This window comes from Asterias rubens, chromosome 16, assembly GCF_902459465.1.
Source record: "Asterias rubens chromosome 16, eAstRub1.3, whole genome shotgun sequence".
Taxonomy (NCBI): domain Eukaryota; kingdom Metazoa; phylum Echinodermata; class Asteroidea; order Forcipulatida; family Asteriidae; genus Asterias; species Asterias rubens.
In genome coordinates, this window is record NC_047077.1 from 5,915,438 (window position 1) to 5,940,585 (window position 25,148).

At 38.6% G+C, this 25,148-nt stretch overlaps 1 protein-coding gene across 2 annotated transcripts in view; it reads left to right on the forward strand.

Annotated features, from left to right (window-relative positions):
• Positions 1-2,178: 2,178 nt before the first annotated feature.
• LOC117300621 (PAS domain-containing serine/threonine-protein kinase-like) overlaps positions 2,179-25,148 on the forward strand; it is a 54,026-nt gene continuing 31,056 nt past the window's right edge. Inside the window, exons 1-3 of one of the 2 annotated variants that reach the window (XM_033784290.1) lie at positions 2,179-2,433; positions 23,278-23,399; positions 24,828-24,973. In XM_033784290.1, coding sequence (XP_033640181.1) covers positions 2,248-2,433; positions 23,278-23,399; positions 24,828-24,973 — 454 coding nt within the window. In that variant the 5' untranslated portion in view covers positions 2,179-2,247. Of the gene's footprint in view, positions 2,434-7,894; positions 8,574-23,277; positions 23,400-24,827; positions 24,974-25,148 lie in introns of those variants that run through there. The other variant, XM_033784291.1, reaches the window with a different exon arrangement.

Sequence of the window (25,148 nt, forward strand, 5' to 3'; positions counted from 1 at the left end):
GTCCTATGAATTGTTATTTTTAATATTACGGATAAATAATTTGTTTGTTTTGTTTTATGTCGTCTACAAGAGTTCTTTCTTTATCTCTGTTTTTTTTTTTCAAAATGAATATTCACTCTAAAAAAATATAATAACAATACTTGGGCAATCTCAACTACAATTGGGATGCACCAACTTGAACATTCAAGTTGATCCGTCCCAACTACAGTTTGGACGATTGGCAAGTTGGGACAAAACGTGTACATTGTGCGCATGTGTTTGTCAGATTGGGTCACTGGGTCAGCTGGGTTTAGTAAACTTTAACTAAATTAAACCGGGTTATAATCCAAATTTTACTACATTTTACCCGGTTCTAAAGACAAATCAATGTTGATTTCCACAACAAAGTATTCTTTAAATTTAATTGAGACATTTTTGGAGACGAAAGTAGCACGATGAGGTTAAACAAAGCTACTTAAAAACTAGTTAAAACTTCATTAACTAGTTGAATATATGCTAATTTTGACCTTTGGTTGCGATATGCGCAGAGGTCATTCAAACAAAAATGGCGGACAGCTCAAACAGGTAAATTTTTAATGTTTACATTTTGACAATTAATAACGTGCCTTTTCGTGGTTTTAGTCACCAAAATGACTCATTGAATGTTAGATATTCTTAAAGTACTAATTTTTGTATTAGCCTAAGTTCGTGCTTTTGTGTGTGCGCTGAAGAAATCAAGGTATTTTGCGATTTTTGCTCGAGCAAGGGGTGAGCAGACAACATTTTTTTCAGTGTTTAAATTTTTTCAAAAACGTCTGCGCTGCTAACGACGTCCAGCAGTCTGTGCTATGCCCAAATTCATATTTGCTGTTGAAAATACTCTGCTTACCATGTTTACTCTAGCTTACTAATGCCTCTACGTATCCTGCCACCACTTTTTTACTTGTGCAATTTTTGTTAAATCTTTTTTTGAGATAATCTAAGTGTTTTCCTCTTTTTCTTTTGACTTTTTTGATTGAGTGAAAAAATAGCAATATTTTTCTCAACTCAAATTCTCACAAGTCAAAGAATGAAAAAGTGGTGACAGGATTCAGAATTTATTTGCACCCTTCCCTGGCTGGATACAAATCTTTGCTATTTTTGTAAACAATTGAAATACTCGTACTTATTTGTTGAAAAAAAAAAAAATGATTTTCTGCAATATATCTGAACCTGAACTTTGAAGTGAAGTAGGTATGTGAAAAATTGCATTCTAATTCATAACAAGTACAAAAACATGTTTTTTAGCAAAAACAAAAGAAGGAGAATGTTGTCAACAAACCATAGACATAGAATATAAACAATTTGTTAATTTAAGACTAAACTTACACTATTTTGAGTTGACATGGTAGGCTAATTGTTGAGCAAAGCCAAAGGCAAATTGAGAGAAACTTTCCGTATCCATTCCTGCGACCACCTTTTGATTTTAATTTTTTTTTACACAAATGAAATGAAGGAATATATTTCATTTGAGTAAATTAAATACTCTTTTATTTCATATTAAAGAATGAAAAAGTGGTGACAGGATGCGGAAATTTTTCCAAAATTTTACTAGAGCAAGACTCCAGATTAATGTGCTGGCACTCTACCATATTGAGTTGAGCTTTGTCTCTTCTTATGTTGGCGGTGGTCTCCCTATTGTGTCAGTTTCTTGTTGGTGGGTGCCAGTCAGTAGACATTAAACCTGGGCCCAATTTCATGAATTGTTATAAAAGCAGAAAATACTGCTTGGCAAATTTATTTGATAACAAAATATTAAGGGGGCACGTCACAACAGTATAAAACCCAGGCCTGATACTTCATGGAGAGAACGAAGGCAATTGCCTCCATGCCCCCTGGACATTGCCTTGGTGCCCTTGAAATGCTCCAGTACAAATTTGCAATTTCATCATAGGGTGCTCTTTACCGAGAAGAATATTGCCTTTGTGCCCTTGCCCTTTCAAAAAGGAAGCATACAGCCCTGAAAACCTCATGTAAATTTGACTGGTAACCGTTTCTGTTAATAAGCAATACTTTTCTGTGCTTAGAAAGTTTTTGTGCTTGCAGGTGTTATGAAATCGGGCCCTGTAACTTACAGGTTTTATGGAATTGGGCCCTGTATCTGTTGTGTAGCCGTATTATTTTTCTAATAATTTTGATGGATTTTTTATTCTTAGTCCAGAGATTGTCGGTGGTGTCTTCCAGCCATCATTCTCAGACCTCGGACCTTCAAGCCCATACAAGAGGTTTATGTCGTTACCTGAGGGTAGCGATGCCTCACCTAGGAGGTCTCCTCTAGTACCTCAGATCTCCTCCCCAGTGCGGTCAGACTCACCATGGCGTGTAGGGTCTCCAGGTGGAGCTGAATCACCATGGCGTGCTGGGTCACCATCAAGATACAGGCAAGGAGCTTACACAGGATTCGCATCGCCGCTGGTAAGTAATCTTTTTTATTGTTAATGGGAGACTTGGACAATAGGTGGCAGCAGACTCACCAGGTACTCTTCTATTGTTTAGGTTGTTCTGAGCATGCTCACATTACCGAGAACAATGGATTTTATCTGGTAAGTCTGCTGCCACCTAGCATCTCAAGAGTCCCCTATTATTAAGTCATAGCACGGAACGTGTTGTTATGAGTTCGTCTGCGAGAGATGCAACTTGAGAGTTAGAAATGAGCAAACAAGGACAGAATCTGTGTGGATCAACTATTTATTTTCAACAATCAACTCCTAAGTCTGACCATTTTGGAATCGGAGCAAGAGCTGCAATCTACTATGTTCCACAGCCTTTTATACTAACACAACATGTTTTTACTAAGAATACTGAACATGTAATGTAACATTCGTTCAAACATTTACAATAAAATCCATTAACTATTAAGGTAGCGTTTTAGCAGGTAGCGTGGCAAACAACTTCACGCACTCTGCCAAAGAGGGCACTAGCGTAGACAGTGCAGGTTCGAATGTGAACACAATTTTCTTTATGATACATCATGCACACGTACATGTATCAATATTATAACATAGGCATAGCAGGTGTGGCTTGTGCACTAACAAGCTTATCGTTGAATAGGCCTACCTAAGCTACATAAGTTATTTTTTATTTTTTTTATTCGTAGTTACTGTACAGCGCTTTGTAACTTTTGTAAAATGCGCTTTATAAATATTATTTATTATTATTATTATACCTAATGCCAAACACTGATGATCAATAGCTGATAAAGCTATAATCAATTCCTATTGATCTATGTGTAATGCAAAAGCACTACTGTATGTTGTGTGTTCGAAGATTGAATACAAAGGAAAAGAGTTTCTGGTTTTGTTTTGATTTCTGTAGTGAAGATATGTAACGTACCAGCTCAAGCATTTTGAAGTTACTTTAAATATGGAGTTAGTACAGCAGAGAAGAGTCTTTCTTTTACTGCCAATTAAGAAGTACACTCTTCACCAGTTCACAACAGCTACAAGTACAATATTGAGTTTAATTTTAACCACTATTTCCTTATTTCTCGCGGCATGTTGTGAAAACAAAGCCACATTTTGCTAGGGTGGAATTTGAACCCATGACCTATGTTATTTTACTACATGTACTGGCCTGTATGCTTCATTTTCCAAAGGGCACAGGCACCAAGGCATTTTCTCCTTTGTAAATGGCACCCTATGATGAAATTGTAATCTTCTACTGAACATTTCAGGGGCACCAAGTTATTGACCATGGGGCACGGGGGCAATCGCTTTTGTTGACTCCGTGAAGCATCAGGTCTGCTACTACCAAGGTTGGTCAGTAGCTACAAGTAGAGGCAGTTCAAATGTTAATCTTTACGTAGCAGGCATTACATACTTGTACATGTAGCATACATTAATCCTATAGAACTACTGAGTACTTTACAGCAGAACACGTACGTGCAGTTGCCTCGACCCTTCATATAAACCACTTACAAAAGGGAGCAACATTATGTCCAAACCTGTAGTTTTGTTTTTCTGCTGATACACAGAGTCTGTATAAGCGTTCTCCGTTAACAGTGGTCCACTGGCCAAATGTCAGTTAAAACACCTGAGTACCAGTCAACATTCACTCCAAGTGGTCTGGCTGGCTAGTTCAGTGTTGAAAAGCATCCATATTTAGTATTATGAGTTATGGACCAGTGAAAAGCTGACTGACTAGTGAATTGAAAAGCTAACTGGTCCTGCTGGCCATTTACTGAAAACGTTAAGGGCAAACCGTGCTGTACTCTTACTCTAAAACTGGAAAAGCAGATAAATGGGTGCTACACAAGGCTATTAAGCACAGCTCTTAATATCCACTGAAGTTAACATATGACCATCAAAGTCCTATATGGAAACCTACCCAAGCTATCAACGAACCAGTGTCCAATATTGTCCTGTGGACCCAAAGCATGGGAGGAGGAAACCTGGTAGACCAGCAATAACTTACACTGACATTCTTAAAGTGGACACGGGACTTGAATTGATTCATATTTCAAGTCAGCAATGGGCAAAGAGTTGTCAAAATGAGAAGTTGTGCCAGATTCATCTTCAATAGTTTTAGGAGTTAGACTGGCTTAGAAGTCATTCAATAACATTGACATCGTGTTTTGAGGTTGAAAAAGGTCGACTGAAGAATTTTCACAGAAAGCGCACACTGCCTTGCTTTGATGAAATGCTTAGATCTCACAAGTTTACTGACAAATGAAAGTATTCTGTATGCCAGTAAAGAACTTTCAATCCCAGTTTGTTGTGTAGCTCTGATCTAGTACATGTACATAAAGACACACTTGATGCTAGACTATGGTAGAAGGTATTTTGCAATGGTGATCTGTGTGGCAATTTAATGATACTGAAGGCTTCATATTACCAGTACAAGCAAATTTACCTTCATTGCGCAGTATGCAAAGTCACAGGCAGTTTTAACAATCAAATTGTTTTTCATGGAACTGTAATCAAATTGACTGCAACCAAGCGTTTCCTTTGAAAAATTGCCTTCATTAAAATCAAGGCAGTCTAATTAAGGCAAGTTTTACCGAAGGTTTGAACCAAAGGTTTGGGAACTTTTGACAGTCTAGAAATACTAAATGGGAACTGTCGTGCAATTTGGCACTTCCAATTGTTTGAATGATTAGCATACAGGTTCATTAGTGAGGGACACAAAGAAAGAAATTAGTTTCAATGTCAGGACTCCAAATTGCAGGGAAACATCACGTGACACTGCAGGGTTTGGACACAGTTTAAAGTCACCTGGAAATATATTTTTTTTTCTAACATTAGAGCATAATTATGTTTATGAACAATAAAAATATTTTTTTTTAGTAGTTGTTTGTAATGATTTATATGTTTGTAACAAAATTGCTTGTAACGAAAAATAGATAAAGTTTTTGGGGGTGACTCCGCCTACCCCTTTTGTGATGTCCATCGAGGCTGACTTTGCCTCGATCGAACATCAAACACATGTACGTGCAAGTACATGCATGTCCTAGTCATGAGTTTGTATGGTTTGAAAAAAGGTTTATTTCTTGCATTTTTCCTGCAATGTCGACCACGTGTATTGCTGCTGGATGCAGCAAAACAACTTAAGATGGGGTCAGTTTGCAAAGTGGTACGCTCCGATGTCTGTGCGGCCCCTAACCAGCGCTGTGCAGCATACACTTTGATCAACACAGTAATCAACACCCTCTCTGTGGGTTTCTACAGTGTAACTGGTTGGAGAAAGACCACTCCATGCTCCTTCTGTTCCTTTCTTGAGATACCCAACACAGTAATCAAGCCCTTCTCTGTGGGTTAAACTGCTTGAAAAAAGACTACTCTATGCCCCTTCTTCCCACACTAATAGGAAATCTTCTTTCTTTTTTGGATCGTGACTGAGTGGAATTTGAAGATCACTGCCCCAGATTGCAGGAAAGCATGGATTATTTGCTCAACTCTCTGGGTGATAAAACAAATCGTGTCCAAATTTAAATTTCATGGGTATCCTCAGGAATTGTAGTTGCCATGGTAATATCTTAAAAAGGACTTGATCATGAAATTGTTGTTGATTCGCTGAGAGTTCCGTTGGTACTACAGTGATAAAAGCAAAACTGTGCTAAGCTTTAGCTCGTAGCATGGTTTTTTAGCATTCTAATTTAATAAACAAATTCCCTACTTAAACAGTACTTAGCCTATTAAATGGATCTGCCGTCGATTTCACAAAGAGTTAGGACTCGTCTTATCTCGAGTTAGGACGAGTAACTCGTCTTAACTTAGGATTAATCTTAAGGTCTGCATGCTACAGTGCAGGGTTGGGACTCGTCCTAAGTCCTAAGATTAGTCTTCAGTTAGGAAGAGTTTTTTTGAAATCGACGGCTGTACTCCTAAATCGTAGACTCATTTAACGGGCAACTGCCTTAATTGCACAGTGTTATGGAAGGTACGCCATTGCAAGTGTTCAAGTTAAAGTTTATAAACAGTTCTGTTTAACCTTTGAAAAACCCTGTTTAAAGGTAAAAAATTGATTTTGGTAAGTTCTCGGAAAAAATATTGACCTTAAAAAACCTTACCACAGTTGATAGTTAAACTATTTTTAGAAAGTATTTCAAAGTGTTTTCACCCCAAAACATATGAATCTAAGAAATGCTTCATTGCTAAATTTTTTTAGGGTTGGTGTCTATTCGTGACTTCTGCAGCCAGAGATGGGGTTGGCACCCGCATTTTCACAAACCAGCAAGTTTCAATTATGTGCAAGGAATTGTACAAAGCGTTCGCTCTACATGAATATTTCTTCTCTTCAATTTCAGGAACTGGTGAACGTGTTTAGGAATTAATCATTAATTGAAATATTTGCACTATTGAAAACATATTGACAGCTCCATATATGATTAAGGACAAAGCAATAATGGCAAAAGTATATTGCTTAAGGACACTAAGTGTCACGACTGGAACTCAAACCCACCTTTTGCTGTTCAGAAACACCAGAGCTTGAGTCCAATGCTCTTAACCGCTCAGCCACAACATCCCCCAAGGAAATTAGGTTCTAACAGGCTCTACTTACTCCCAATCCTGTCTAAACCTGGATGCATTGTCAATGGCATTCCAATATGCAGGCCTGATACTTCACAGAGTCAACCAAGGCGATTGCCTCCATGCCTTCGTCCCCATGAAGTGCCCTTTTCCAAGGAGAAAATGCCTTGGTGCCCTTGCCCCTTCAAAAACGAAGCATACGGGCCTGAATCTGAATCACAAGAATTATGGATTCAGCTAGGTTCTTTATCATACAGCCACGTCCATACCGGTTTTAAACAATCACGACCTCGTACCACTCTTTTATTAAAATGGTGTATGCTTAATTTAACCTCTCAGTTTTTTCAGGAATGAAATAAAACTATTCAGACATTTGTTTTAATTCATACTTTTTTATGTCTGCCTTGTAAAACAAATATTGTACTTTTCTCAAGATAAAAAAATATCATTCCCTTCGATCATCTTTAGCACATGGGAAACTGTTCCTAATTGCCTATCTCTAATATAACTCAAAAAGGTGGAACTGCTCAAAAATATAGGGTGGCTCTACATTTGTACAATATCTGCATCCAAGATGTTATCAGCATTGACCTTGCCTAGGGCTTTAGTTTTATTGTATTAAAAAACCCTGAATTTACAATGCCTTCTAGAATGTCTGACGAATTCATCCCATTATTAATTTATGAAATATTAATGAGAAATACTAGAAGCTCTTGTATAGCAGTGTGCGTTTTGTGTCTGAGCCTTTGATCAGTATGCGTTGTGTACATCCAGTGCATGTATCCACTCACTGTTATAACAAGCCTATGAGGAAATGCACATAACGTGACCCATTAGGAAGAAAAAAATGCACTGCACATAAGGTTTGCGTGTGTGGGAGTGTGTTTTTGTGGCTAGCGTATCGGCACGTGGCGTGTCATTTCTAAGAGGATGTTTGATCCAGTGTTTTGTTTTCATCGACTGTGTATGGATGCTTCTCAGTGGTTGAGTACATTTTGTTAGTTGCAGACTTCTTCATTTTGGATTTGAGCAGAATAAACCACAATTGTAATACCAACGTGTGGTAGATTGGAATTGATGGAAAGATGTTACCATAGCAACATGGTGTATTTCAGATGGGATGCATATATTTAGATTGAGACTATAAGTGTCGGTGAGAGTACAACTTTTCCACAGTGGAATCAACTCCCTCTAGGATCAAGTTACCTGACCAGCTTTCAAAAAAGTGTTTACCGGCGTGTCGTATTCGCCAAGTGCGTGTTTGTTTAGACATTTTCTTGAGGACTTTCGTTGGATGCTGGCAGTTTGACGGGCAGCTGATGAAATCGTCAATTCTCAGACCTTGTTTTTGTTTGGAGTTGCTAAACGTGATCTCTGTACTCATCAAAATCTTGCTTGACGTGGTCCTTTTGACGTGGTTAACCTGTTCTTTTGACGTGGTTAACCTGTCTTTTTGACGTGGTTAGCCTGTCCTTTTGGGAGGATCGTGAGGAGGACTTCAGGTATTTGTAGTAATCAGTTGCTGGGATGGAGGTAGAAAAAGCCAGTGAAGGGAGCAGTCAGGGACCTGGAAAACAGCTTTCTCATGTAAGTCAATCTATTGTAGGGACTCAAATCATAGCTTCCCTTTAAAGAACTTATACTACTTCATTAGCTTATAAATAGAAGTATTTTGTAAAATTCTAAAAGTTGCTCAAATAACTTCAGTTTATCTTAAATCCTTCAAAGTTTGACTCTTTGCTTGGAGTAGATTGTTGTCTTCTTCTGTATGAAAGTTTTGAAATGTTTGTCCTTAAATTGACAAGACATACTTGGTCATAGTGTTAGCCAGAGGGATGTCTGGGTGTCTTACGGAACACCCTGTTTTATCTGTGAATGTGTATTGTATGTGATTAATTTTGACACCTTTTTTCCAGCAATATAGGACACCCTTTCAACTAATCCTAGCTAAGACTTTGGCCTGGATACATAATGCGTAGGCTGAGATTCGATTGGTTCCTCTTATAAATCTTATAAACAACACATTGCATCCTTTTTCTTTAAGACATCATTTATATTCTCAACTGTGTTGTTGAACCATGTGTCACAGGATATTTTTTACATCCTCCGATTCCTCAAGGAAACTGTACACCTCTTTTATTGATGCTATTGATGCGACCAAGCGTTTGGCAACAGGATTGAAATCAAAACGCCTCCGGGAAATCCTCTGTAGAAAATGTGTACAAGAGTGTGTTTGGCGTTGAGCATGCCGCGCTGTGTATGTAATGTGATGCATTGGATAGCTTGGAGGCGGAGGTAGTTTGTATGCATGGTTTAAAAAGGTTGTAATAACAGCGTCTTGACAGTGTCTTGTGGTTGTATGAAGCATGGAGCTCCATGTTTGAAGGAATCTTGAGGCAGTATGTTGTATCCATGTACTGTCATTTAGGCATACTGTTCGTATGACATTTTAAAGGCATTGGAAAAGTTTGGTAGTTACTCAAAATAATAGCATAAAGCCTTACTTGGTAAGTACCAACAGAGAGCTGTTAATAGTATAAAATATTGTGAGATAAATGACTCCCTCTGAAGTGCTGTAGTTTTTTAGAAAGAGGTAGTTTCTCACTCAAATATTTGAATCTAAGAAAGACGTAAGGCCTGAAGCCTTTCTCATGCATTCAAAAGCACTCCTGCAACAAGGGTGTTTTTTTCTTTCAATATTTTCTTGCAACTTTGATGACCAGTTGAGTCCAAATGTTCGCAGTTTTGTTATTTTATGCATGTTGGGATGCACACAAAGTGAGAATACTAATCTTTGAGACTTTACCAAACCTGTCCAGGTTCTTTAAGGTTGTCTTGATGATTTGTAAGCAACCTGGAGGAATACACTCTTCTCTGTCTCCAAAACCGAAATTGCCTCTTCAAACTACAAACAACGATACTTGCAGGGAGCAATTTCGTTCAGCAATTTTGCATAGCAAAATATTTAGACAATAGCCTCAAGTTGTTTTATGCAGCCTGAAAGCTAATGTTAAAAAGCAACTTGGTGATTGAAGCATGTTGCTCTGCTTTACATACAAACATTCATAGACTAAACTCCATGCTATCCACTTGGGAGTTTGCCGAGTTCCCTTGATGGGAAGATCATCTCAACAAACAATCAGTATTGACTCATTTCATTTGGTAACCGTATGCACTGCACCGATGTGTGCATACTTAAAGCAATGTATACTCAGTAATTTTCTGAGTCCTGAAAACATATCCATAGACCTGTACATATACATTCGAACCCACAACATTTGCCATTGGAGAGCAGCTGATTACCATTCAACCAATGAGATTGCCTGGTGGCTATAGGCTGTTTGAATCCTATCAGCAGCGGCTACTACAATGTACATGTACAAAGAAAGTTGAATTATAGCTGAACTGCTGAATCTAGAATAACTGAATGCCCTCTCACATTGTATAATAAACTTTAATTTGGGAAAAATATATTCATTTGGGAAAAATATTAATTTGGGATTTTTTTAAACTGTATTCTCAGTACTTTCCCAAGTTCTGTGAAAAAATTACAGGCAAATTATTGAGGTGGGATTCAAACTGACAACCTTTGCTTCAAGAGCAATGTCTTACCAACTAGACCACCAAAATTCCCTGGTACAGTAGCTAGAGGCAGTTTGAATTCTATATTTAAGCAGCGAGAACCTCAACGATTGAATAAATTTAATAGAATGCTCTCTGATAAACAAATTGAATGAACACTATACAATGTGAGACTATACAATGGGAGACTTTCTGGGACGATAGAGGGCAGCAGACTTACCGGGTAAATCCATTGTTCTCAGAATTATGCGCATGTTCAGAACTACGTAAACAATGGAAATTTACCCGGTATGTCTGCTGCCGCCTAGCGTTGGAAAGTCTCCTATTACTGTTGTATACCAAAAGACTCCAAAAGAAACCAAAAGTGAAAAAGACAATACAAACAGGAACCAAATGCAAATCCTGAACGTAGGTAATTGATGTCAAGGTCTCAAATTTACCACGAACGCACGTATGTCGGTCATGGCTAGTCCTTTGATGTTAGAGGAAGTAATTAACACAATTACAGTTACTACAGCAACACTTTGCGTGTATGGTACTTTTATCAAATGACATAAGAACACAGTTCCTGGAGGCTGGGTACACACTGACCTTTTATAAAATAAAAAATAGGTTTAAATGACTGTAGCCTACTGACAAGGCCTACTTTAAAAGCCACTTACCTACTGGTATTTTATCAACAGTTATTTCCTCAAGGCCATTTACCTACTCATATGCAAACTTCCTCATTAGAATTGGAATACTGTGTTGTCTTTTAAAAAGAAACTTTGAACAAACCAGCTCGAATTGTTCTATTTAATGGCAAAGTATACAGTATGCAAACTTCCTCATTAGAATTGGACCACTGTGTTGTCTTTTAAAAAGAAACTTTGAACAAACCAGCTCAAATTGTACTATTTAAAGGCAAAGTATACCGTCTGATTGTTTTTTCGTACTTTACAATGCAATAAAACTAACATCTGAATTGTTGTTGGCAGGGAGAATTATTTCTATAGGAATACACCATCTGAGAAGCGTAATCGTGGTAATGCTTCTGATTATTAAAATTGTGGGGCATAAAACTTACTATCAAATGCTGCTGTAGACTTTTAACCTTTTTATTGCCATTAATTTTCACATTCTACAATGGGTGCTATCGTTTAGCTCCCCTGGGTCTACCCCGGTGTGTGGCGGTTGTTTTTTTGCAGGACGAACGTGGGTAATTATCTGCACACGTTCGTCCTGAAAAAAAAAACTCCACACACCGGGGTCGACCCAGGGGCGCTTAACGAACGCACCCAATATCTCTTATCACTGGTAAATGCAGCCCAAGGGCAGCGCGGGAGTTCTTTACTCCACGTTACCCCGTTGCACTTTCACACTGTCCCTGCCCAGGTCCCTATTCCATGGGGTTCCAGGTGCAGGTTTCAAGAACACCTCGGAGGGTTTTACCGCTTAACCCTACTCCAGAGCAGGGGTGACTATTCCCTGGGGAATGCCCATCCATTTGCCAGAAGGGGGGGGGGTAGGCAGACAGGGGTAAATCGATCATCTGTAGTTGAAAAAGACCAGCCGTTATACCCCAGGGCCACCCCAGGGGAATAGAGTAGTGTGATGGGCTTTATGCATCCTTGCCTAAATTATGTTTGATACATGGTGCAATATATTGTCTGGTTAATGTATCCTTCCTTGCTCCTGTAGCTTCATTACACAATGTTACTGTCCCCAGTACATGCAATTGCACAAAGTAATGTAATTAGGGCTAGCATGTAAATGACATGCCACTCAAAGGTAGGGTGTACTAGATTGTTGTTTTTGTCAATGTACAAGGCTGATTAATAGGAAGAATTATAAAGAAAGATAATCAAAGTCTCATTTGAAAATTTCAGCTGAATAAAGTCCTACTATACGAGTCGAGAAAATGCAGTAAATTTTAGCTATGTAAGTCTTTGTCAAGCAAACTGGCGCTCAGTATTTAGCAGTGATGTTATTGTTAGCTACTCATGTGAAAACACCCATAGTTTACTTTAGGCCAAATTTGCTTGAATAATTACATACAGTACATTAGTTACTTCCTTTGTGCTTAATTTCCACAGTGTAGTTATTGAGTGAGTTATTGCATTATTAGTGTCTTCATTTGACTCGTGGTGCAGAACTCGTCAGTCTGGAGCCTTTCTTATTTTGAGGCGGGGGTTGGAGACTGTAGAATTTGTAAAAAGACATCTGCATGTCAAGTGCGATACTCTGGCATTTTTATGCTTTATACAACTGTCCCCCCAAAGGAATCAAGATGAAAACTCATTATCATGTTACCATGGTTACCTTCATAAATAACTAAACATGCGAACCGAACCAAAATATCATTGTATCAAAAACTAATCAGTTACGACAATGGGACTCCATGTACTACATGATGTCTGCAATCTCATCAGTGGGTATCTACTGTCAAAGGGTGAAACAAAGCTTTGTGTTTTTTAGGTACATCAGTTACACATGAGAAAATTTAATTAGCTTTTGCAAAATGCAAACAATTTTTAATGGCCTGATGTTTCAAACCTATGGTAGCAGAGTATTTCTCTTTTAGCCTTCCAGAAAGACTGCTAGGATCAAAACGTCAGGCCAATTAACTGTTCTTTGCATCAATTAAATAGGGGGGGGGGGTGGGTGGGTGTACAGGATTAGTAGAGCTGACAAAATCAAGTTGCATTAAGAGAATGCAAGTTTAAATGACCATTTTCACTTTTTTAAAGAGAGGGTTTTGTACTTGCAAAAATAGCCTAAATGGAGTGAAATGCTTACAATATGCAATTTTTGGGATAAAAAATACCTTATAAAATTGTAATCGGGGTGAATGATGGCATACACACATGTAGTGTTTAAAAGCTTTGGGGGGGGGGGTTGTCTTTTGGACACCCTTTTTGAAATTTGAGCACCCTTATCTATTCTAAGTGAATAATTTAAAAGCCCACTTTTATAATTTCAACCAAATTTTGACCTCTTTACTAAATCCTGTCAAAAACCTTGGATGATGGGACCACAATATTTTATTTGTGATCCATCCTTTGACATTTTTGCTGATGCACCGTTGTCTTTGAAATTAACTTTTTTGTGCCATCTTGAAAATTCTTCAAGTTGGTCACATGTCAACCTGTAGCCTGGGGGAACTCCAGAAAAATTGTAATTTAGCAAAAGGTCTGACAAAAACTGAATCTGTGCAGTGACATTTTGTTTGATCCCGACCAATTCCATCTGGATTCCAAAGACACTCGCCTGCCTCAGGGAAGAATTGTTATGAACGCATCTCAAGAATTCAATATATTTCATTCAAGCTTAAAGAGTTAATAAAACTGAAAACCCTTAAGAGTTCACTGTGGGAGGCGTAAGTGCAAAGCTGGAGTTCTGTTTTGGCTTTCGAGGCAGAATGGTTTGTATCGGCCAGAAATCCAATTCCAACTGGATATTAAAAAAATTGTGCATCAACATGAGTGATGCAATAGAAAACGTGTTGAAACGTGAGTACAACATAACATACAGAAAATGTATCGTAACATGTGTATAGGGTACATGATGATAGAAAATGTTTTGTAATGACGTACAGCTTATTTGATGCAATACAAAAGGTGTTGTATTGTGAGTACAACATAAGTGATGCTGTAGGAAATGTGTTGTAGTAGAAGCACAACATGTGATGCAATAACAAATTTGTTGCGAGTCTCATACATGATGCAGTTAGAAAGTGTGTTGTAACGTGAGTGTCATACATGATGCAGTTAGAATATGTGATGTAACGTGAGTATCAGAAAGGATGCAGTTAGAAATATGTTGTAACGTGAGTATCATGCGCGATGCAGTAATGTGTTGTATCGTAAGTGCAGCATTTGTGACACAATAGAAAATGCACTGTAGCGCGAGTACAACAAACGTGACATAATAGAATTATCAGTTTCCCTTTTTTGAAAAGAGGGTTTTTATGCAAAAATAGCCCAGAGGAAGTGAAATGCTACAACTTGCCATCTTTTGGATAAACCATGGAGGAAAATTAGAAGCACGAAGCTTACTGTGAACCATTTAGGTCACAGTCATTTGTTCCGGTTGGGGTTGGGATGCTCTGCGTTCTCCTTTTTAAAACATGGTCTAAATGTTATACTAATTTCAGGGCAGCTGTGTTTATACAATGTTATTGACAGGCTCGAGTCTGCATTGCATGGTTCGTATTGCCTTGTACTTGCCCTTAACTTTCATTACTAGCGCTTGAACAATGGAATCTCATCTCAAAGGTCTAGGACTGCTGTATAAATGGTTGCCTAGCAACCATTCTAAGGCGCTATGTAGTGAATTATTCTGTCATATTGTAGGCTATTAATATGAACTGAGGTTTTTTTTATAATCAATCACTGATGTCTGGAGACGGGTTCTTTACGCTGAGTATGGATATTACCAATATGGATCGCACATGATAATAACAATAATGGTTATTAGAGATTTATTGCGCGATTTCCACGAAAATAACCACCTGTGCATTAAAACAAGAAGTATAAAAACATTAGATAAAAAGTACTGACAAATAACATACTATATTAAAAAATCTGATAACAACAAGCACAATTACATGTAAAAGCAAGATAAAAAAGAAAAGTCTTAACTTTTGGCTGTAAAATATCATTGGACACAAGCTGTCAATTCGCATTTAACCCACTCTACAGTTTTGTTTTTTGGGTAACTGTTAATTATAAATGTATTTATTTTATGAGGATTTGAATTTGGTAGAACAGTGTAAATTTATACTGCTGACTTCATTTTTGTTACAGTTTTAGCAACACCAACTGTCTAGGTATGTTTTCTTTCTTTATTGTCTTCTCTCATTTTGATGGTGATCTAGTTAACATTTTTTTGCACAAGGCGCACTGTCTTGTGGATATCCTCTCCAATTCAAGCCCTGCCCCCAACAGGAAACTATAATGGCCGATCCCGAGTAAAGTTCAAGGCCTAAAAATACCCCCATCAGTTTGCAACCTAACTGATGACTGATTTACTCGTCTACGTGTATTTTTTCTTCAAGAGACTCTTTCACTATCAGATCAAAATGTGCAGCTGGGACGTTTCCTGTCTTTCGTAGTCTCCACATTCAGGCACCAGGAAGCAAGCTTGGAATTAAACAGAGGCCACAGAGGCCATGGTCTTCGTTGCTCCTTGTCTTGGCCTTGGTGCCCCTTCAAAAGTTTCCCATAGACTTTAACATATTTTAATTGAAGTACTCTTTTCAAAATGAAAATGGCCTTGCCCTCTCAAATATAAAAATCCATGCCTGAGGAAAGATATTTGAAAATATTCCCATAGAAAAATTCTCCTCAAACAAAGTTTTTGCGGCATGCTTCTTGAATTCAAGAGGATTCAAGCTGCCTCTAGCCTCTGTAAATTGGTAGTGCATACAAGCTCACATGAAAAAAACCCTAATAAGCACTCTTGGTTTAATACACTGATATCCTCAGGCATGCAAGCTACAGTAATCGATCTGCCCTTTAGCCACCTGAATGGCAAATGTTGCGGGTTTGAATCCCACCCGAGCATATCAGCCCTGATACTTCACGGAGGCAAAAAAGGTGAATGCTTCCATGCCCTCTGGTCATTTTCTTGGTCCCCTTGAAATGCTCTGCCAGTAGAAGTTTACAATTTCCTCATGGGTTGTCCTTTGTCAATGAGAAAATGCGTAGGTGCCCTAGCCCTTTCAAAAACGAAGCATGGAATATGTAATATGCGTAGGATTTTGTAGGTGCTTACATTGTAGCACACATCAATGTAAACACACAAACCATTTTCCCGAGGAATGTTTTTAAATATCTACTTTATTATTTTGACCTCGTATTGATGCTCTTCAGTGTTTAAAGCCCTGTTCACATTGGACTTAGTTTGGGTAAACTAACCGAGCCAATGGGTAACTTACCCATTTTAAGTCCAATGCGAACAGCCCAGGAAGTTTTCCTCCCAGGTCATGCAGGTAACTTCCCCGACCCGAATGGGTAGTTTAACCGAGCCAAAGGTGCCCAGGAAGATTGACCAGTTCAGTTTAACCGAACCAGAAAGTCAAGTGCGGGACGCAACGACTCAGTTAAATCTCCCATTGTCCGTGACCCGAAGAAGCTGACATGTTTTGTCATGGAAGAATAAGATTTATGTTACGCAGGGGAACAGCGCGGTTATTTTACCCACGGTCTCGGTAAATCCAAGTGCGGACGGTGGGAAAGTTAACCCGTCGGAATGTTACCCAGCGTCATGGTTAAGTTACCCAAAATATGAATCCAGTGCGAACACGGCTTTAAATTTTCAGCCTTATTGCTGATCAGATGTTCACTGACCCATGCATTAGCCTTATCACATAACTCATGAATGCATTTTGTCGATTACAAGTAGCATCCCCTGGGATTTAGAGTGCTGCTTAATAACGGAAATTTGTTGATGCAAACATTTATTCATTTCAGCAATTACCAGCATTTTCTCTTTCCAAAATCAGAAATTAATTTCCAGTGAGGTGATTTGAGATCTTTTTTACAGGAAATTGTTCAGTATAAATTTCTTTTGGCAATCATCTTAAAATAAGTTGACATCAATCATGTTTGACCCCAGTGCGTTCCAGTAGCTTTGACATTTTGTTATGGCTGCATGGGAAAGACACACCTTCAATCAGACTCAAGTTATCAGGTTTCTGATTAGCAGAGTGTGTTTTTGAATCCCAGTCGTGGCACTTGTGTCCTTGCGAAAGACCATCATTGCATCCTCTGGATTGGACAAAGCCTTATTCATAAATATCTCACGTTGGGGTGTTTAAACCTTTGTTTATAACCAGCTGTGAGCAGAGACTCCGCGCTAGTCTTGATGCAAGACGTTTCTTGTTATGGGCGATGCAGGCGCTGTCGTCGAGTTGGCCGCGCTGTGTGTGAAAGGAAAACCAGCGAATATGCACCAAGACTATACAGGCATGCGCACGAACCGTAACGGAACGGGAAAACACACGCGTACGGACATTGTACATGTACATGTAACATGTATACTGAACATACTGAACATACCATGGCTCGGGCCTTTATATCACACGGCAATTTGACCATGTCTGTTTTAAACGAACGTGAAAGAACTAGAAGCTACCCTTATTCCCTTAATTATATGTTCATACATTGGAAGTGCTCTAGAAAGAGCCCAGAAAACTTATCGTGGAAGATTAGTGGGTTGACCCCTACATGCATAAGCGCCCTTGTTTAGCAGGTTTCCTCAGGCTTGCAAGCAACAGTGATCAGCCTGCCCTCTAGCCACCAAAATGTCAAAGTTTATGGGTTTGAATCTTTGTATGGGTTCAGCGTACATTGGTAGTGCACCTGAAAAAACCCAGAACACTTATCGCTGAAGAGTATTGAACCCTTAACGGTTTCCTCGGGCTTGCGCACTACAGTGATCACGTTAACTTATGAGGCATCCTTGGTTTCATATAACCAGAAATATATAATAAAAATAATATTAGTGGATTCCACCATTGATCAGTTATTGTTTAATTAAATGTGAAGACTTTATACACACAGAGATTTGACAGCATCGTGACACAAGAGTGCTGCATGCACCTGGCTCTACACACTGACTGACCATAAAGCAAACCTTGACATTGAATGAATAAAATTTAAAAAAAATTTCAGAGGCCGTTGCCACCTACTCCTAGGGCTGAAACAGGGTTACCCCTTTTACAGTCCATACGGATGTAGGCTTGGGTATCAATCAGTCCAAAGCCTGGCCGGTAAAGCAGAAAGCACTAGCTCTCCAATTTGGCAGTCAAAGAGTCTGTACAAGTGTAAGGTTTTGATTGCTCTGCAGTTAACCATCAAGCTTCTTTCATACAGCTTTAGTTGCGAGAGAGGAACAATAAATTTGGCCTGATATATTACATGGAGTCCATGGCCTTCATTGCCCCTGGACTTGGCCTTGGTGCCCTTCAAAAGTTTCCCATTTACTTTAAGATTTTCCAATGGATGTGCCCTTTGCAAAATGAAAATGGCCTTCCCCTTTTCAATAGGTTCAAAGATGAAATTCCAGGCCTGTGGAGTTTCTTTTCACCAGTAGTTCGGAGAGAGGTACATTAAAGTGTATTTTGATTTACAAGGCTTTTTTTTTTAATATGAGAGATCACCTAACATCACGAGGCCACAAACAGTCATTTCAAGGTGAGGGCTATACACCGAACTGATTTGGGCTGTCCACCCAAATCAGCTGCCACCAGGGGCATGTTGCCACCTACTCCTTGGGCTGCAACAGTGTAACCCCCAGTCCAGAAGGATGTAGGCATGGGTATCATCCCTTAGGAACCTGGCTGGTGCACCACCTAGATTCCAAATTTACGTAGCTATGATTGTTAAGTGCCTTGCTCAAGGGCACAAGTGTCGTGACCAGGATTCAAACCCACACTCTGCTGCTGACAACACCAACCTTCCTGGGTTACTTTCACCTAAAACATTTCTTCTTCAGCCACTTACAAAAAGTGGCTTTTAAGTTTGGGGCGAACTTGCTTTTTTATACACACTTGATCTAGGGAATCAAAGTTACAAGTTCAATTGTCCAATCTACACGTAGTTATTGTACCAGACATTCAAAATCTACATTGTAACTCCGAAATGGTGAAAGAATATACGCAATACTAAATAAACATTCTTGTGTGAACTCCACATTCTGCTTTTAAAGTGTGTTCAAACATGGAGGCTAATTAATTCTACCTCCATGGTTCAAACTATCAACACTCTCTCGCAAGCAGCAGTTTGTGTATAACGCATTGCAGCTGTTCATACATTATGAACACCTTACGACGTGAAACAGATTTGTATCATATGCTGAGCTGTCACGCAGAGCATTTCATCTCTATTTCATTCCATTATCTGAAAAGAATTGCACCTGCCTGATGTAAGAATGGATTATGGAAATATAGTCAGGAAACGTTGTGGTTATGGTCAAGAATTATGACGAAGAATAATTGAGATTAATAAAAGGGTTTGCCCCGGTGTTCCTGGTCTGATTGGCTGCATACAGCACCTTGTAAAGCATAACATTGTCAAAAGGAACACATGTAGGTCTACATCCTTAAAGGAACATTACAGAGTTGTTTTTTTGCTAACAAACAGTTGCTGACAGTGTTAGCACTTTATGTAATCCACCATACATAAACTGACAAACCTGTAGAAGTTTGAGATCGATCGGCTATCTGGGTCACTGACCGATAAACTCTAAACTGTAAATTATTTTCCTGTATTTCTCCTCAAATTTATGACATGACAGACAGAAATATGAGGGATTTTTTCTACTATTATCATATTACTGTAGACCGTGTGAATTTTAAATGTTAATCTCTGACCTTAGCCGAGTTTTGTTCTTACCAATCCTGTTATGTTCCTTTAAACATGAAGCTGCACTTATCTAACTAATTTGTAGGAAAAACACTGAGTGCTTTGAGATGCCCATTGGGAGTAGAACAAAGCGCTAGTAAGAACTACGTATTATTATTATTATTCAATACATAGCGACCTACACAAACAAAAAATTGATTAAGGAATTTAAACAAATAGCAAAATCTAGGTCAGTAAGAAAATCAAGGTTAAATTTTATTGTATTTAAAAAGTCATAGTCAAAGAGATGTTTTCACAATGCATTTCCTTTTAACCCAATTCTGCCTATTGTATGAATTCAAAGACTCAGTAGTAATAAATTGTTTCAATTTATATATTGTTTGCGGGAAGTAATGTGTGTATCTACTTGCCAGGTAGAGTTTGATCTGTAGACTGTTAGAGAACTGTCTGTCTATATTCTACAACTTATTTTTTGCTCACGATACTGGGAAATAACAAATGGGTAATAATAAATTCACTGTCAGATGGCATTTTATGAAGTCTTCAATGAGTCTTGAGAATGCAGTGAGTTTGATGATGAGTTTGTCTCGGTTGCTCCACTTGAATCCTTCGCTATGTGAAGTTGAAGTGCAGTCCTTATGGATGTGTGGAGTGCATTTAAGTGCCTCATAGTGGAGGCTGGTGTGCTGTGTACTTTGGCCCTAGTAACTAGAGTCTCAAGCCCTAGCTGTCTAGAGATTCTAGGGATGGTCGCTGTGTGTTTCTGTACTCCGAGTTGATCTTAAGTGTGTTTTATGTCAACACAGTCAAAGAGGTTTGAAGTTTTCATCTACAGTTATAATATAAAGTACATTACTGTCGGGGCTGAATCTCGTAAAGCATGTAAACACAAAAACTTGCTAAGCACAAAAACTCTTGATTAGTAACAAAAATTAGGTTACCAGCCAAAACACTGTACATTACTTAATGTACTCCAAGGTGAAGAGAAGCAAGTTATGTGTATATGGTAGAGTGCATAGTGCAATAACCATCAGTATGCGCATGCCCCAATCTCATACTGTCATAGAGCTGCTTATAAGCAGGCGAGATTCTAAATTGCAAAATAGCGCAACCATGATTGATGGTGCAATTGGGTCAATTTATATACATGTAACATTATCAGTGTGATGGGTCATGGAGGTAGGCCTCCACGGATGGTTGCATGGGTTGGTCACCCCATGAAAGAGCTTCAACTTGAATAAAATCTTTAACCACCTTTTTAGCCCTATCCCTTTACAGGTATACTACCATTAATTTTAAATCACATAATATAGACCCTTGCATATAACGTTACACGCTCAAAAAGTGCCCTATCTGAGGTCAAAGGAGGCAAATCACGACAGCGTTTTTTTTGGTGTAAAACAGTGTCCCTATCATATCTGTTGCCTTCCGCTTTATGCAAGGAGCGCAGTGTTTATAGCTCTATGGTTTATCTTATCCAAGGTCATCATTACCAATGTGATTTTATTTTGAAAGTCTGTTGTCAGTATTCCACGTACGTACATGTGTAGGAAGAAATTCTCTCATAGTATGTAGTTAATGTAATGATACAGTTACCAGGTTACACGTTATAGCAATGCGTAGAGTGTACGCATTACAGTTCATCCAGGATCCAATACTGTTGACTTCAAGTATACATGTCCTTAAAGACACTGGACACTATTGGTGATTGTCAAAGACTAGCCTTCACAGTGTGTATATCTCAACATATGTATAAAATAACAAACCTGTGAAAACTTGAGCTCATAATAATGAGCTTGAGATAATGAGCTTGAGATAATGAGCTTGAGATAATAATGAAAAAAAAAACCACCCGTGTAACACGAAGTTGTGTGCGTTTAGATGGTTGATTTCGAGACCTCAAGTTCTAAATCTGAGGTCTCGAAATCAAATTCGTGGAAAATTACTTCTTTCTCGAAAACTATGGCACTTCAGAGGGAGCAGTTTCTCACAATGTTTTATACTATCAACCTCTCCCCATTACTTGTTACCAATTAAGGTTTTATTCTACTAATTATTTTGAGTAATTACCAATAGTATCCACTGCCTTAAATGGTTTTATTGATTAGGAAGTAGTCTCAAGACGGACTATTTGCTGTTGAACCATACACAGTACCAAACCAAGCAATGTGTTTGAGCTTGTAATGGATACAGTGTTTGATCACGAGGTCTCTAGAATGACCTTAAAACCACTCAGTAGATTTAGCGCTAAAGTGAATTAATTGCGGCTGCATCAACCCACCTTGAAATCGGACACAGAAATATGATATCTTGTTGACATAGCTGAAACAGTGTAGAATCATGGAGGAAGGTTTAGAATGTACAATTATGTGTTGTTGTTGAAGCATTGATACCTGTACTTCAAATATTATTGATGGACAGTAACATGTACTCAAGTACACTTGAGCTTTTGATCTGATGTCAAACTTGATTATAGCAAGACCGAGTTTCAGCATTAAACGTCAGTGTCATCTGCATTACATACACGTACACCAGTTGGTTATGTACAGTATCTTTGATGAGGCCATAGACCTCTTCAGTAAGTGTCAACCATACTGTACCTGTCAGGCTTTGTCCATATAACTTTTACAGCCACTAGCCAGCAGGACTAGTTAGCTTGTCATTTCGCTGGTCTGTCAGCTTTATCACTGATCCATACTTTAGGATTTTCCATCACCATACATGCAATGATTATATTATCTTGGGACTATGTGATTTGAATTAATATAATCAGTGGTTTAAGTGAAACTAACAGTGGAAAGCAATCAACTAGCCAGCCAGACAGATATCTGGCTGGTCATTGGGTATTTAACTGGCATTCAGCCAGCGGACCACTGTTAAAGGGGAACGCTCTATGTGTGTAGGCAAAACGACAACATTAGTGTTGCACGCTCTATGGCAGGGCAACCGGCACTCTTAAGACAAAGTAGAGGGTGCCATTCGCCCAAAGGCTGTCGTTCTCCCACAAGCGTGTAAATTTTCCCAATTTCAGAATGTTTGACCTATCTCCCTGCACCTTCAGATTTTCTTGAAAGAGATCGTTTTACCATCATAGAGATGAAAAGACTTGGCCCCTTTTATGACCAGACCGTCAGATATCTATATGAAATGATACATGTAGAGCCTCTGTAAATCTCCACATTGTTTTAATTTTATTGGATTTATTTCCACACTAAAGAGGGGACTTTTATCCAGACATGTTCATTATCACACAATCTCACCTCTCTTAAATTAACCAAGCCCTTGTCCCATCATGAGCTCTACGCGTTTACAGGTACACATTTTTATTTAATTTTGTTGTATGTTGTGTGATTTTGCAGGGGCGACTACCATGGGCAAGTCAGAATCTCTCTAAGTCGTTAGGAGGCAGCATGAGGCAAGGCGATCAGTTTGGTACCCCGTCCTACCCATCACCCCTAGATAGGATACGCAGTGGTAAAAGGTAAGTTAGTCAGTAGAGATTTTGGCTAGCCCACAGGCGGGCAAGGAGTCGTGTTTTTTTGCCTGTTATACATCTTCCCATCCTTTGATACACAACGGACAAAAGGATGACGCTAGTTATTGCAGTGTATGTCCTCTTCATCACTCAGTGTATAGGGAATAGAGACACTGACACCATGGCCCAATTTCATAGCTGTTAAAAATACTGCTTCGAGCAAATTTCTTTTCTAAGCAAAAATTGAGTCGGGCATCAGTCACAAATAATGTAAACTTGATGTAATTTTGGCAGGTTTAACCCATTTCTGTTAAGCAATACATTTATAAGCCTGCTTAAAGGTTTTATGAAATTGGGTCCTGGTCCCAATTTCATAGAGCTGATAAGCACGAAAACTTGCTTAGCATGAAATTTTTGCCTTGATAAAAACAGGATTACCAACCAAATTTCCGGGTGATTTTCAGGATTTAAGTAAACAACAGCTGAAAACCAGTAACAAGCAAAATTCAAGAAGTGGAAATTTGGTTGGTAATCTTGTTTTAATCAAGGAAGAAATGTCATGCTAAGCAACTTTTTGTGCTCTATGAAATTGAGCACAGGCCTCTACCACTACCCTCCCTAGGTAGGATATGCAGTCAATAAAGATGTGATACAAACTAATAAGACTTGCAGCCTCTCATCTCATGGGACATCAATGAGATGGAATCTATATTTATCAAGACTGCCTTGATATTGCTTTGTTGGTTACGTCTTAAGTGAACTTCTCTCCCCGCTAATGGCTTGTAGCCCTAAGGATGTTAGCTCCAAAGGTTAAACCCAACACTATCATCTAAAGGTCCAGGGAAAAGAGATGCTGTGCTTTTATGGACTAAAAGCCTGATGACTTCACTGTTTTTATAGACATTCCAAAATCCAACACTCTCATTTTTGTGCTGATGGAATCTAAGAAAGTCGGTGTTGCTTTTCTCTGCCGTTTAAAACTGGAACATACAGCAGTGGATATTGTCTGGCATACTTGTATGTTTTCTAATGATATGTTGGATCAGGCCGACTGTCACAAGGGATGGTTTACGTCAGCATCAATCTTACCTTTAAGTAAGTTTTATTCTGTAAAACTGTTTTACAGTGTAGTGTCAAATTTGTGGTGCCTACTTACGAAGCTGGGAAAAAAAAATTAGCCGTTGCAAACTGCTTAACAAAAAGACCAACTTGTATGGTACATATATGTATAAATGCACAAAATAGCTGCCTGACGTTTTGACTCTAGTAGAGTCTTTCTTAAAGCCTATGAGAAAGAATCTGCTTAGGGTCGACAAGAAAGTCTCTGGTAGGGTCAAAAAAAGTCACTTAGTGTTTTATGTGTACTTGCTGAACTGGAAACAATATTTTAAAATGTTTTCTTATTTTTGTTTTCCATTTGTTTGGTGTTTACAGAGAAAAAGCAGCTCAGTTTGGATTAAGCCAATCCTTCAACGCATCTTTAGATCTGAATAAATCGTTTCCAACAACGGCCGATGTTAAGTATAGGAAGGAGGATGAAGCAGCCAAAGAACAAGTCTGTACGCTGGAAAAATTCAAAGGTAAATTATAATATACAAATAATGAATGTTTATGAGTGCAATGGTGCGAATATGTTCATGAGTTGAACGATGGAATGTTCTATTCAACGAAGGCGGAGCTGAGTTGAATGGAACATTCCATCTTTGAAAACCATTCATTATTTGTTTTATATTACATCCAAGTAGATCTTTGTCA